At 38.6% G+C, this 13,732-nt stretch overlaps 1 protein-coding gene across 3 annotated transcripts in view; it reads left to right on the forward strand.

Moving 5' to 3' along the window:
- The window catches only part of SPAG1 (sperm associated antigen 1), an 80,722-nt gene that overhangs the window by 9,245 nt on the left and 57,745 nt on the right, over positions 1-13,732 (forward strand). For all 3 annotated transcript variants that reach the window (XM_015145786.3, XM_077943914.1, XM_077943915.1), the window contains exons 3-4: positions 168-327; positions 11,861-11,986. In XM_015145786.3, coding sequence (XP_015001272.3) covers positions 168-327; positions 11,861-11,986 — 286 coding nt within the window. The remainder of the gene's footprint in view (positions 1-167; positions 328-11,860; positions 11,987-13,732) is intronic.

Consider the following 13,732-nt stretch of genomic DNA (forward strand, 5'->3'; position numbering starts at 1 on the left):
ATTAATGGGTAAAAATTGAGACTGTGCGGGTTGAGGAAAGAGACTGGGAAGCAGCCCTTGAGATCTCCACAGAACGTTAGGGCTCCATGGAACCCAGCCTGCAAACCACTGGTCTAGATGATCCTAAATAAGGTGCTAACTCTAAAACTTATTTATTTCTTTTTAAGGTCTGGCGAGGAAGGATATTATCCTGAACTTACAGAATTTTGTGAAAAGCACCTTGAAGCCTTGGCCCCTGAAAGTAGAGCTTTGAGGAAAGATAAACCAGCAGCAACAGCAGCCAGTTTTACAGCTGAAGAATGGGAAAAAATTGATGATGATATAAAGGTATAGAGTAATACCAATTTTCCACAGATATTGTTGAGACATTGTATATGTGTTTACTTATCTGAAATCCTAGGCTTCTTGTTTGTCCATAAAGGGCTTCTAGTGTCAATTAGGCAGGATTGGTCGCTTTTTACACCCAGGGGAACATTGCAAATGTGTGTGTGTGTGCACGTCCATACATGTGTGCATTTAAATTAGCTGAATAATATTCCATCCTATTAAAAAACCTATAATTTAATCATCTTCAATAAATAGTGCTGAATAAACATGTTTATTTGTAATTTTTTTTTTTTTTTTGAGATGGAGTCTCGCTTTGTCGCCTAGGCTGGAGTGCAGTGGTGTGACCTCGGCTCACTGCAACCTCTGCCTCCCAGGTTCAAATGATTCTCCTGCCTCAGCCTCCCCAGTAGCTGGGATTACAGGCACATGCCACCATGCCTGGCTAATTTTTGTATTTTTAGTAGAGATGGGGTTTCACCATGTTGGCCAGAGTTCTCGAACTCCTGATCTCAGGTGATCCGCCCACCTCGGCCTCCCAAAGTGCTGGGATTACAGGCATGAGCCACCATGCCTGGCCTATTTTTTGCACCTCCCTGATTATTTCCTCAGGATAAATTATTAGAATTCAAATTGCTTGGTCAGGTGTGGTTGCTCACACCACCTGTAATCCCAGTACTTTGGGCGGCTGAGTCAGAAGGATCACTTCAGGCCAGGAGACCAGCCTGGGCAACATAGTCAGAGCTGTCTCTACAAAAATACAAAACTTAGCTGGACATGGTGACATGTGCCTGTAGTCCCAGCCATTCAGGAGGCTGAGACAGGAGGATCGCTTTATCCTGAGAGATTGAGGCTGCCGTGAGCTGTGATGGTGTCATTGCACTCTGGCCTGGGTGACAGAGTGAGACCCTGTCTAACAACGAAAAGCAAGAGAGAGAGAAAAAATTTAAATTGTTTGATCAAAGGGTTTGAATGTTTTTAAGGCTTTTCAAACGTATGTTCTCAGAAAAGTTGTACCTTCATACATCAACCCCAACAGTGTATAAGAATGCCCAAGCCAGGTGCAGTGGTGTGTGCCTATAGTCCCAGTTACTCAGGGAGGATTGCTTGAACCCAAGAGTTTGGGGCCAGCCTAGACAATACAGAGAGACCTGGTTTCTTTATTTAAAAAAAAAATGCCCATTTTTAGGTACTCTTTATTGGATACTGTAATCATTTTTAGTCAATTAAATAGTTGAAAAAATGGTAGTACCATAGTCCCTTCTTATCTTTGGGGCATACTTTCCAAGACCCCCAGTAGATGCCTAAAACTGCAGATAGTACTGAAGCCTAAATATACCATGTTTTTTCCTCTATATGCATGTCTATGATAAAATTTAACTTATAAATTAGGCACAGTAAAAGATGAACAATAACTAAAAAAACAGAACAATTATAACAACATACTGTTGTAAGAGTTATGTGTATATGAGCTCTCTTTCTCTCAAAATATCTTACTGTATTGTACTCACCTATTTTTGGACTGCAGTTGACTGTGGGTAACTGAAACCACAGAAGGCAAAATTACAGATAAGGGGAGGACTATTGTAGTATATTTTTTGATTACTAGTAAAGTTGAGTTATCTTTCATGGATCTGTCACTTAAATTTCTTAAATATTTACAGATTTCTTTTAATCAGCTTTATTGAGGTAAAATTTATATTCCATAAAAATTACCACCTTTATAGTGTACATTTCACTGAGTTTTGACAAATGTATATGATACCGAACATTTCCATCACCACTAAAACTTTTCTCTTGCCCATTTGTGGTCAGTGCAGACCCCACTGCCTGGGCTTTGGCAACCACTGAACTGTCAGCATAGTTTTGCCTTTTCTAGACTTGTGTATAAATGTAATCATACAGTATGTTGTCGTTCCTGTGTGTCTTCTTTCACTTACATAATGCTTCTGAGATTCATCTATGTGGTTGCTTGTGTCTATAGTTCATTCCTCTGAGTTGCTGAGTAGTATTGAATTGTATGAATATCCTACAGTTTGTTTACCCACTTACCTTTGATAAGACCCCCAGTGGATGCCTAAAACCTAGATAATACTGAGCCCTAAATATACTATGTTTCAACTGCCAAAATGTTTTCCAAAGTGGCTGTACCATTGTGCAATCCTGACAGCAATATATAAAATTTCCACCTGCTTTATATCCTGGTCAGCACATAGTATTGTCAGTTTTGTTAGTTTTAGCCACTCTACCAGGTATCTCATTGTGGTTTTAATTTGCGTATCTCTAATGACTAATGACATTGAGTGTCTTTTCATGTAACTTCTATTGTGAAGTGTCTTTACATCCTTTGCCCATTAAAAAACAAAATTGCATTGTGTTCTTATTGAGTTATGAAGTACTTGTTCTTTATCAGATACATTGCTCTGTTGCCCAGGCTGGAGTGCAGTGATACCATCATGACTCACTGCAGCCTTGATCTCCCAGACTCAAGCAATTCTCCCACTTCTGCCTACAGAGTAGCTGGGACCACAGGTGTGCACCACCATGCTTGGCTTTTTTTTTTTTTTTTTTAATTGTTTGTAGAGACAGGGCTTCACTATGTTGTCCAGGCTAGTCTTGAATACCTGGGCTGCTTTGGCCCCTCAAAGTGCTGGGATTACTGGCATGAGCCACCATGCCCAGCCATCTTTTCTTTTATTTATTTATTTATTTTGAGACAGAGTTTTGCTCTTGTTGCCCAGGCTGGAGTGCAATGGCGCAATCTCAGATCATCGCAACCTCTGCCTCCCAGGTTCAAGCAATTCTCCTGCCTCAGCTTCCTGAGTAGCTGGAATTACAGGCATGAGCCACCACGCCCAGCTAATTTTGTATTTTTAGTAGAGATGGGGTTTTTCCATGTTGGTCAGACTGGTCTCAAACTCCCAACCTCAGGTGATCTGCCCGTCTTGGCCTCCCAAAGTGCTGGGATTACAGGTGTGAGCCGCCACATCCAGCCTCTTTTCATTTTTTTTTAACAGTATCTTTGGAAGAGTACAAGTTTTAACTTTTGATGAAATCTTTTCTTTATTGTTTGGGCTTTTGTGTTTTATCTAAGAAATCTTTGTTTAATCCAGGACCTCTAATTTTTCTCCTAGAAAGTTTATAGTTTTAATTCTTATATCTAGGTCTATAATCAGTTTTAATTTTCATATTGGTGTTTGAACAAAAAGTATTCAAGCACCGTTTAATAAAATATTGTCTTTAAATTTCTTGGTACCATTGTCAAAACTCAGTTGACCAAAGCTGGGTGTGGTGGTGCATGCCTGTAGTCCCAGTTTCTGTGGAGGCTGAGACAAGGAGATCACTTGAGCCCAGGAGTTTTAGGCTATGGTGCACTATTACCAAGCCTGTGAATAGCTGTTTAACTCTAGGCTGGACAACACAGCAAGACCTCATCTCTAAAAAATCTTTTTAAAAAAAATCAACTGGGTTGAGCACAGTGGCTCACGCCTGTAATCCAGCACTTTGGGAGGCTGAGGTGGGTGGATCACCTGAGGTCAGGAGTTCAAGACCAGCCTGGCCAACGTGGCAAAACCCCATCTCTACTAAATACCAAAAATTAGCTGAGCATGGTGGCATGTGCCTGTAGTCCCAGCTACTCAGGAGGCTGAGGCACAAGAATTGCTTGAACCCAGGAGGCAGAGGTTGCAGTGAGCTGAGATGGTGCCACTGAACTCCAGTCTAGATGACAGAGCAAGACTGTCTCAAAAAAAAAATAATCAATTGATCTTATGTGCACGTCTATTTCTGACTCCCTCAATTCTGTTTCATTATTTTAATTTTTATATTTATTTATTTATTTTATACTCCTTGATAAGCAAGGCTACCCCATAGGCAGTCTGTCCACAGTAGCATGTTTCATTATATTAAATGTCCATCTTTATTACCTTCTTGATTGCAATAGTTTTACAGTAACTCTTGAAATTTTACTGTAATAAAAGGCTGAAAAAAAAAGAGGCTGGAGTTAGTGCAAGTCTTCCACCTTTGTTCTTTTTAAAAGTTGTTTTGGCTATTTTAGGTCTTTTGCTTATTATAAAATAACTTGCTTGTGTTTGAATTGGGATTGTGTTGAATTTATGGATCAATTTTGGAAGAACTGACATCTTAATACTGAGGTTTCGGATCCATGAACATTGTATATTTCTCCATTCATTTAAGTCTTCAATTTTTTTTTTTACAGCAATGTCTTATAGTTTTCAGTATATAGTTCTTGCATAGTTTTGCTAAACTTATTCCTAAGCATTACATGTAGCTCATGCTATTATAAATGTTAATATTTTTGTAATTTCAATGTTTTGCTCATCCTGTCACCTCAGTTATGAAAGTTTGTTTTTTTCATTATAGTGAAATACATATTACATGAAATGTATTATCTTTACCAGTTTTAAGTGTACAGTTCAGTAGTGTGAAGCATGTTCACATGGTTGTGCAACCACTCTTCAGAACTTTTTCATCCTGCAAAACAAACGCTATACTCATTAAACAACTCCCCATTTTCCCCACTCCCCTATCCTCTAGCAACCACCATTCTATTGCTGTTCCTGTAAGTTTGACTACTCCAGATACCTAATTTTAATTTCAATTTTTAATTGTACAAGTTTATATTTATCTAATTGCTTTTTCATATTGACTTCATATCCTGCAATTTTGTTAAATTCATGGATTAGTTCTAGGAATGTTTTTGTAGATTCATTGGATTTTCTACCTGCAGGGTCATGCCATCTGTGAAAAATGAGAGATTTGCTTCTTTTCCAGTCTGCCATTTATTTATTTATTTTTTTAACTTGCCTTATCGAACTGGCTAGAACCTCCAGTTTAGTAGAAGCGGTAAGAGCAGATATCCTTGCCTATTTCCCAGTCTTACAGGGAAATCATTTTGACTTGCACTATGAAATATAATGTGAGCTTTAAATTTTGTGTAGATGCCCTTTCTCAAGTTGAAGTTTTCTTCTGTTCCTTGTTTGATGAGAATTTTTATCATGAATGGGTTTTAAATTTTGTGAAATGCTTTTTCTGCATTTATTGAGATGAACAGATGATTTTCTTTGTAGTCTGTTAATAAGGTAAATTATGTAGATTGTTTTCAAATATTATACCAACCTTACATTCCAGGATAAACTCTACTTGGTCATGATATATCTTTTACAAATATATTCCTGGATTTGATTTGCTAAAATTCTGTGAAGGGTTTTTGTGTCTATGATCATGAGAGATATTGGTCAATAGTTTTATTTTCCTGTAATGCCATTGCCTGGTTTTGGTAGCAGGGTAATGCTGGCCTCATAGAAGGAGTTGAGAAGTATTGTCTCCTCTTCTGTTTTCTAAAAAAGTTGGTATGTAATTGGTATTATTTCTTTCTTAAATTTTTTCAATTCACTGTTGACACTGTATAGGCCTGGGGTTTTCTTTGTAGGAAAGATTTTAACTGTGAATTCAATTTTTCAAATAGATACAAGGCTGTTCAGGTTATCTTTAGAGCTCTCTTGCTGTACAGCTTCCTCCTCTCTGATATTTTTTCCCCTGAAACCTCATAGTCTTGGTCTCCCTAACGTCTAAACTTTGTCTGCTGAATTCAGCAAGACCACAGGGTTCTGTTTGGGTACTTTAACTGTGCTGCAGCCTGGAAACTGCAGACAGTGAGTTGGAGCAAATGTAGGGCTTACCTCATTTGTTCCCCTTTCTTTCAATAATCACTGTCCTGTGCCTCCCTGGTTCAGGTGATTCTCCTACCTCAGCCTCCCGAGTAGTTGGGATTACAGGCACATGCCACCGCGCCCAGCTAATTTTTGCATTTTTTCTATTAATGTATTTCTCATTGTTTTGTAAGAGTTCTGTACTGTATATTGTAAATTTTCCTCTAGCTTGTTGTTTACCTTTTAAATGTTGTGTGTGGTGTTTTTTATTTTTTAAAAATTTTATGCTATCCTCTTAATTTTATTCTTTAAGATCTTTTCATCAGCTTTTATAGTTAGGAAGGTTTTCTCTCCACCAGATACATATTTACTTATATTTTCTCAGAGTTTCTTCAGTTTCATTTTGCTTAAGAAATTATTTTTTGGCTGGGCATGAGTGGCTCATGCCTGTAATCCCAGCAGTTTGGGAGGCCGAGGAGGGCAGATCACCTAAGGTCAGGAGTTCGAGACCACCCTGGCCAACATGGTGAAACCCTGTCTCTACTAAAAATACAATCAGCCAGGTGTGGTGGTGCATGCCTGTAATCCCAGCTACTCAGGAGGCTGAGGCATGAGAATCAGTTGAACCCAGGAGGTGGAGGTTGTAGTGAGCAAAGATGGCACCATTGTATTCCAGCCTGGGAGTCAGAGCTAGACTCTGCCTAAAATAAAGAAAGAAAAAAAAAAAAAAAATATATATATATATATATATATGTGTGTGTGTGTGTGTGTATATGTGTGTGTGTATGAGTATATATATGTGTGTGTGTGCATATATATATAAAATATATGTATCTCACAGATTCTGGAGAACCAGTTTTTTTGTTTACTTTATTTTATTTATATTTTTCTGGGGTTAAAAACAATTTTAAAACATCTAAAAACAATGTTGAGGTATATGCATTCTGTAACTTATAATGCTGCTTTTTAAACTTTCAGCCTTCTCATTTTATTGGCTTGAGCTCAAAAATATGGTAATTAATCTACCAGTCAAAAATAGCACTTTATGTCCAGACTTTTTGGCCTTGTTTTCAGGATTTAGACAGCTTGATTTCAGTTGAAGAGCCTATGTTTTTCCCCGTTGTGTGTCTTTGCTCTTCTTGACCCCTTTTTTTTTTTTTTTTTGGAGATGGGGTCTTGCTCTGTCACCCAGGCTGGAGTGCAGTGGCACAATAATAGCTCGCTGCAGCCTTGAACTCTTGGGCTCAAGTGATCCTCCTTATTCTCCCAAGTAGCTGGGATTATAGGCATTTACCACCACACTCAGCTAATTTTTTTTGTAGAGACATGGGTCTTGCTATGTTGCCCAGGCTGGTCTAGAACTCCTGTTGGTCACTTCGCAAGTTAGTCTCCTTTTCACTTGCCTTTCTTTCATACTTTGTCACTTGTCCCCTTTTCTCCATTCTTTCTTGCTCCCTTCCTCCTCTATAAATCTTCCTCTTATCTTTTACCACTCTAACCTTATTGTTTTTCTTTTTCTTCTCATATTTCTCCTCTTTGCCCTTTTTCACCCTCCCTGCCTTCTATATACAGATAGGACAGATAATATAGTTTTTTTTTGTTGTTGTTGTTGTTTTTTTTTTTTTGCTGTATCCCAGTGCTTTTAAGAGTGTCTAACAAATATTAGAACTCTCAATACATCTTTTCTGAATAATAAGTAATACTATTTCACGGATAATAAATATCTTACTCAATTTTTTTTTCTGGCACCTGTGACAATTTAATAAACATTAAGAACCTACTATATGTCAGACACTGAATCACAAAGATGAAATTAAGACATAGGCCCTGCCCTCAAGGAATTTACAGTGTAAGAAGAGAGACTAACAATAGATGATTTTTAAATATTTATGCTAATGTATTATGGAGGAGAAGCACTTTTAGCCCAACTAGGAAGTTCTGGGAAATCTTGCTGAAAAGAATGATGAATAAGGTCTTGCAAGATAAATAAAAGTAGGAAGGGCAACAACAATGTATATATACTTAACAAGACTGAACTGTAGACTTAAAAACTGTTAAGATGGCCAATTTTATTATGTTATGCATATTTACAACAATTTAAAATAAAAGGTACGAAGTATGTTCCAGATAGTGAGGATGGCAAGATCACATTGTCTAAAAAATTGACTCATAGGAAACTATGATAAATATAGTTGACTCTTGAACAACACAAGGAGTTAGGGGCACTGGCTCCCTTTACAATCAAAAATCTACTTACAACTTTTGACTCCCCCAGAACTTAACTACTGATAGTCTTTTGTTGACTGAAAGCCTTACCAATAACATAAACAGTTGATTAACATATATTTTGTATGTTATATAGATTATATACTGTATTCTTACAATAAAGTAAGCTAGAGAAAAGAAAATATTATTAGGAAAATCCTGAGGAAGAGAAGATACATTTTCTATGCATTAAGTGGAAGTGGATCATCATAAAGGTCTTCATCCCCATCATCATCAAATTAAGTAGGTTGAGGAGGAGGAGGCACAGGAGGGGTTGGTTTTGCTGTCTCAAGGGTAGCAGAGATGGAAGAGGTGGAGGAGATGAAAGGAGAGGCAGGAGAGGCATGAGAGGTGTACTTGGTGTAACTTTATAGAAATCAATCATAATTTCTGTCTTTTGCTTTTTCATTTCTCTAAAAATGTTACGATATGGTACCAATCCTTCTTCTACCGTTTGCTTTAGTTTTAGTCCCCATATCACAGAGGATAGATGTTGTAAAAGAAGTCAAAAACAGTCTTGAGTAATCAGAGCCCTTCTGCCAGATTGTCTTATGTTAGTTTATTTTCTGGCATTGCTTCTTCTGTGTCTTCTCATTGTCTGGCACTGGTTCAGAAGCACTTACCTTCATGAAGTCATCTTCTGTTAATTACTGTGGTGTGGCGTTAGCACTTGAATTTCTCCAACATCCATATCTTGAGACACTTCACCCTCAACTTTTTTTTGGCATATTCATAATCTCTTTTATGATTTCCTTGATTTGCTCTATTGTAAATCCTATGAAATCCTGGACAATATCTGGACAGTTTTTTTCTAGCATGGATTTATTATTTCATGGCTTTTTTTTTTTTTCTTAGAGATGGGATCTTGCCATGTTGCCAGGGCTGGAATGCAATGGCTATTCACAGGCAGGGTCATAGCACACAGTACAGCCTACAACTCTTGGGCTCAAGTGATGCTCCTGCCTCAGCCTCCAGAGTAACTGGGGCTACAGGTGCATGTGCCACCACTCCTGGCTTAATGGCTTTTTCTATAATAATGATGGCATTTTCAATGGTGTAACCCTTCTAGACGTTCATGATGTTCTATCAGGGTTCTCTTCGGTAGTATTGACAGTCCTTTCCATAGAGTAGGGCATGCAGTGAAGTTCTTTTTTTTTTTTTTTTTTTTGAGACGGAGTCTTGCTCTGTCACCCAGCCTGGAGTGCAGTGGCTCACTGCAAGCTCCGCCACCTGGGTTCACCCCATTCTTCTGCCTCAGCCTCCCGAGTAGCTGGGACTATAAGTGCCCGCCACCACGCCCGGCTAATTTTTTTTTTTGTATTTTTAGTAGGGATGGGGTTTCACCATGTTAGCCAGGATGGTCTCAATTTCCTGACCTCGTGATCCACCCGCCTTGGCTTCCCAAAGTGTTGGGATTACAGGCGTGAGCCACCGCGCCCGGCTGGCATGCAGTAAAGTTCTTAAAGATCTTTGTGACTCCCTGATCTAGAGGTTGAATTAGAGACGTTGTTTTGGGGTAAGTAGACCACTTGACCCCTTTGGTCTTGAACTCATGGGGTTCTGGGTGGTCTGGGACATTGTCCAACATCAAAAGACAGTCCCTTAGTGGCAAGGTACATCCTGACTTCAGGAACAAAGCATTGATGGAACCAATACAGAAAAAGGGTTCTTGAATAGGCCTTCTTGCTGTACAGTCAAAAGACTGGCAGCTGATATCTATCTTTTCTCCTCAAGGCTTGAGGGTTAGCAGCTTTACAGATAAAGTCAGTCCTGATCATAAACCCAACTGCGTTTGCACAAAATAGTTGAGTTTCCCTTTCCCTTCCTGCCTTAAATCCTGGTGCTTGCTTCTGTTCCTTACTAATAAATATCCTTTGTGGCACTTTTTTTTCCCTAGAATACAGCACTTTTGTCTGCATTAAAAACCTGCTCAGACAGATATTCTTTCTCTTTAGTGATTTTCTCAATGGCACCTGGAAACTTGTCTGCTGCTTTTTGGTTGGGAGAAGCTGCTTCTCCTGTTCTCTTGACATTTTAAAAGCCAAACCTTTTTCTAAAATTCAAACCATCCTTTGCTGGCATTCAATTCTTCAGCTTTATAGGTTCATCATCTTCTTTTGCTTTAAGTTGTCATATAGTGACTTTGCTTTTTCTGGAATCATATTAGAATCTATAGGAATGTCTTTCTTTTTCTCTCTTTTTTTTTTTTTTGAGACTGAGTCTTGCTCTGTCTCCCAGGCTGGGGTGCAGTGGTGCCATCTCGGCTCACTGCAACCTCCGCCTCCTGGGTTCAAGCAATTCTTCTGCCTCAGACTCCCCAGTAGCTAGGATTACAGGCGCCCGCCACCACGCCTGGCTAATTTTGTGTTTTTAGTAGAGACGTTGGCCAGGCTGGTCTGGAACTCCTGACATCAAGTGATCTGCCCGCTTCGGCCTTCCAAAGTGCTGGCATTACAGGAGTGAGCCACCACGCCCAGCCAGGAATGTCTTCTTTACATCAATCTTGCACCCACATGAAGGCTGCATTTTCAATACAAGATAAAAAGGCATTTCACAAGAAGTGCAAAGTCTTTGCACCTGATGGTGTATCCGCAGTGATGCAATGATGGCCTTACAAATTTCCCTCTCCTCTCCTCTCCTCTCCTCTTCTCCCTCTTCCTTTCCCCCTCCCCCTCCCCCTCTCTCTTCCTCTCTCCCTTTCCCTCCCCCTTTCCTCTCCCTCTCCTCTCCCTCTTTTTTCTTTTCTTTCTTTTTTTTTTCAGTGGTCCTTATTCTGGATTCATTTATTTTGAAATGGTGGACAACTGCAACTGTAGCTTATGCCAGATCTTAATCTCTGGCACATATCAAGCAATTCAACTTTTTCTTTTGTAATATCATGTGTTTTCTCTGTTTCTTGGGAGCACTTCCAGCATCACTAGTGATACTTCGTATGGGTCCCATGGTGTTATTTAAGGTTTACAGTGTTGCACTAGACATCATAAAAATATGTGAGAACTGTGAGAGATCACTTTTTATGACAAGATGCAGTTTACTAGAGACAAACTGCTTCTGCAGAGATGACTAGTGTCACAAGGCATTTTAAGCAGATACTTGTAACTTAAAGCTTACAACAACAGCAACAGGAGGTGGCTGTGAAATTATTATGTATTGTAGTGTGTAATACAGTCAGTTTTATGCAGTTATGATTTAATATTGCATCCTTATGTCTTTTTTTTTACATTTCTCTTTACTGTGAATGGTGCTATTTATGGTCTGTAAGTGTTTGTGTGGGTAAGTTTTGATAAATTTTAACTTTTTATAACTTATGTATACTTTATTGTAGTAAATGATAAACTAGGCTAGTATCTACATATATTTTATGCATTCATGAAATACCTAACTTAGCTTAATTTTTTGATATTTCTAATTCATCTGTGAGTTTTTTCAAACTGTCACAAATCTCCAAATATTTTTCCAATATTTTTACTGAAAAAAATCCACATATAAGTAGACCCATGCAGTTCAAACTTGCATTGTTCAAGGGTCAGCTATAGTTCTTTCTTATGCTTGGTTATAATTATTTCAAACTATATATTTACCTTTTTCTCTATTCTCAGAGTTGGGTATCGGAAATTAAAAAAGAAGAAGATAAAATGCACTTTCATGAAACCGAGACATTTCCAGCAATGAAAGATAATTTGCCTCCAGTTCGTGGTTCAAACAGCTGTCTTCATGTTGGCAAGGTAGGCCTTTTTGATATCTTTGTGGGTGGTAGTGGGAGAGGATTGTTGCTGTTTATTAAGGGGCAATCTCAGTTGAATCGGAGCAGCCTATGTGTGATGTCCTCTAGGAGAGTTGGGGAGTTTGTTCAGCTGGCTGGGAACTATCACCTTCTTCACTAGGCTGTATCTCATTACTTGGAGATCAAAATGAAACAGTTTTTTCCTTTGAAGTCTTGCATCTTGGGCTTATTTACTGCCTTTAGTCTTTTTTTTTTTTTTTTTAATATACGCCCTGTCTCTTCTGTCCAATTTTGATGAGAGCAAAAGGTCTGATTCAGTGTGTGAAAATTTCAGGGAACAATTATATATATATATCTAGTAGGGCTACAGAGGATATATCATATTACATAATTTAATTATGGATTTAAAACAGTAAACAGATACTTTCAGTACTTATAAATGTCATTCTTCTATTTAGTGCATGTGTTCTTCCCCTTATTCCCATTTCTCTGTGTGGTCCCTATTTTGTCACATAGACCTCTCCTTTTTAATCTGTGGGCTCCATACAGAACGGGCCTGTTGAAGTTCCAGGCCCATTCTATTTAACTTTAGATTGAAACTGGGTTTCCTGGCATCCATCTGACCTTGTAATTTCTCAGATGACTCCTCAAGTCTTTTCGTTTCTAGGTTAACTCATTCTTGTGATTCTCATCTTTTCTTTGAATCAATTTTATTTTAAAAATATCCATGGCTCTTCATCACTCTGCTCTCTGATAATTTACCTTCCTGGATCTTTTTACTCCTCATTAGGAATTACATACGTAACTGAGGTGTACAGTAATCTGGTGAGGATGCCACTGTCTGCAATCCATGAAATTGTATTTATTGAATAGTCGGTCGGGCACGGTGGCTCACGCCTGTAATCCCAGCACTTTGGGAGGCTGAGATGGATGGATTACTTGAGGCCAGGAGTTTAAGACCAGCCTGGCCAACATGGTGAAACCCCATCTCTACTAAAAATGCAAAAACATTAGCCAAGCGTGGTGGCATGTGCCTGTAATCCCAGCTTCCTGGGAGGCTGAGGCACGAGAATTGTTTGAACCCAGGAGATGGAGGTTGCAGCGAGCTGAGATCATCTCCTCTGTCTCAAAAAAAAAAAAAAAAAAAAAAAAGAATAGTCCTTGTGCACTAAGACTGTGCCCTGAAAATATAACAATGAATAAGCATTGCTGAAGGAGCAATGGGGTGGACGGACTAGTGGTACAGTAGTTCTCAAAGTATGGTCTAGGAAGCCCTTAAAGTCCCAGAGATTCTTCCAGGGGATCCAGAAAGTCAGTGCTATTTTGAAAATAATACTAGTGCTTTGTCCTTGTCACTGTGTTGGCATTTGCCCTGAGGATAAAGCTGCTGTTGCTTTAACATGAAGCAAGGCAGGCACCACACTGTACATACAGTAAAAACAAATTCCAATTTTACTTAAAAATACCTTTAATAAAATAATAGAATATTTACTTTGTTAGATCTTGAACTTCTAGGACATGTCCTTTTAGTATTTTGTGTGACAAAGTGAGAAGTATGCAGAAAGCACTTCCCTGCATAGTGAAATATGATGGTTATGATATGATGCATAGCCACGTTTTCCTGGAACACTGTTTCTACTTGAAATAATGGTTGACAAACTGTCATTATTCAGAATTGGGATTTCAGCAACAATTTTGTTGAAAGTGAATGAAGGAGGCCTGTCACTTTAAGGAAAACAACTCACAG

Source organism: Macaca mulatta, chromosome 8 (assembly GCF_049350105.2).
Source record: "Macaca mulatta isolate MMU2019108-1 chromosome 8, T2T-MMU8v2.0, whole genome shotgun sequence".
Classification (NCBI taxonomy): Eukaryota; Metazoa; Chordata; class Mammalia; order Primates; family Cercopithecidae; genus Macaca; species Macaca mulatta.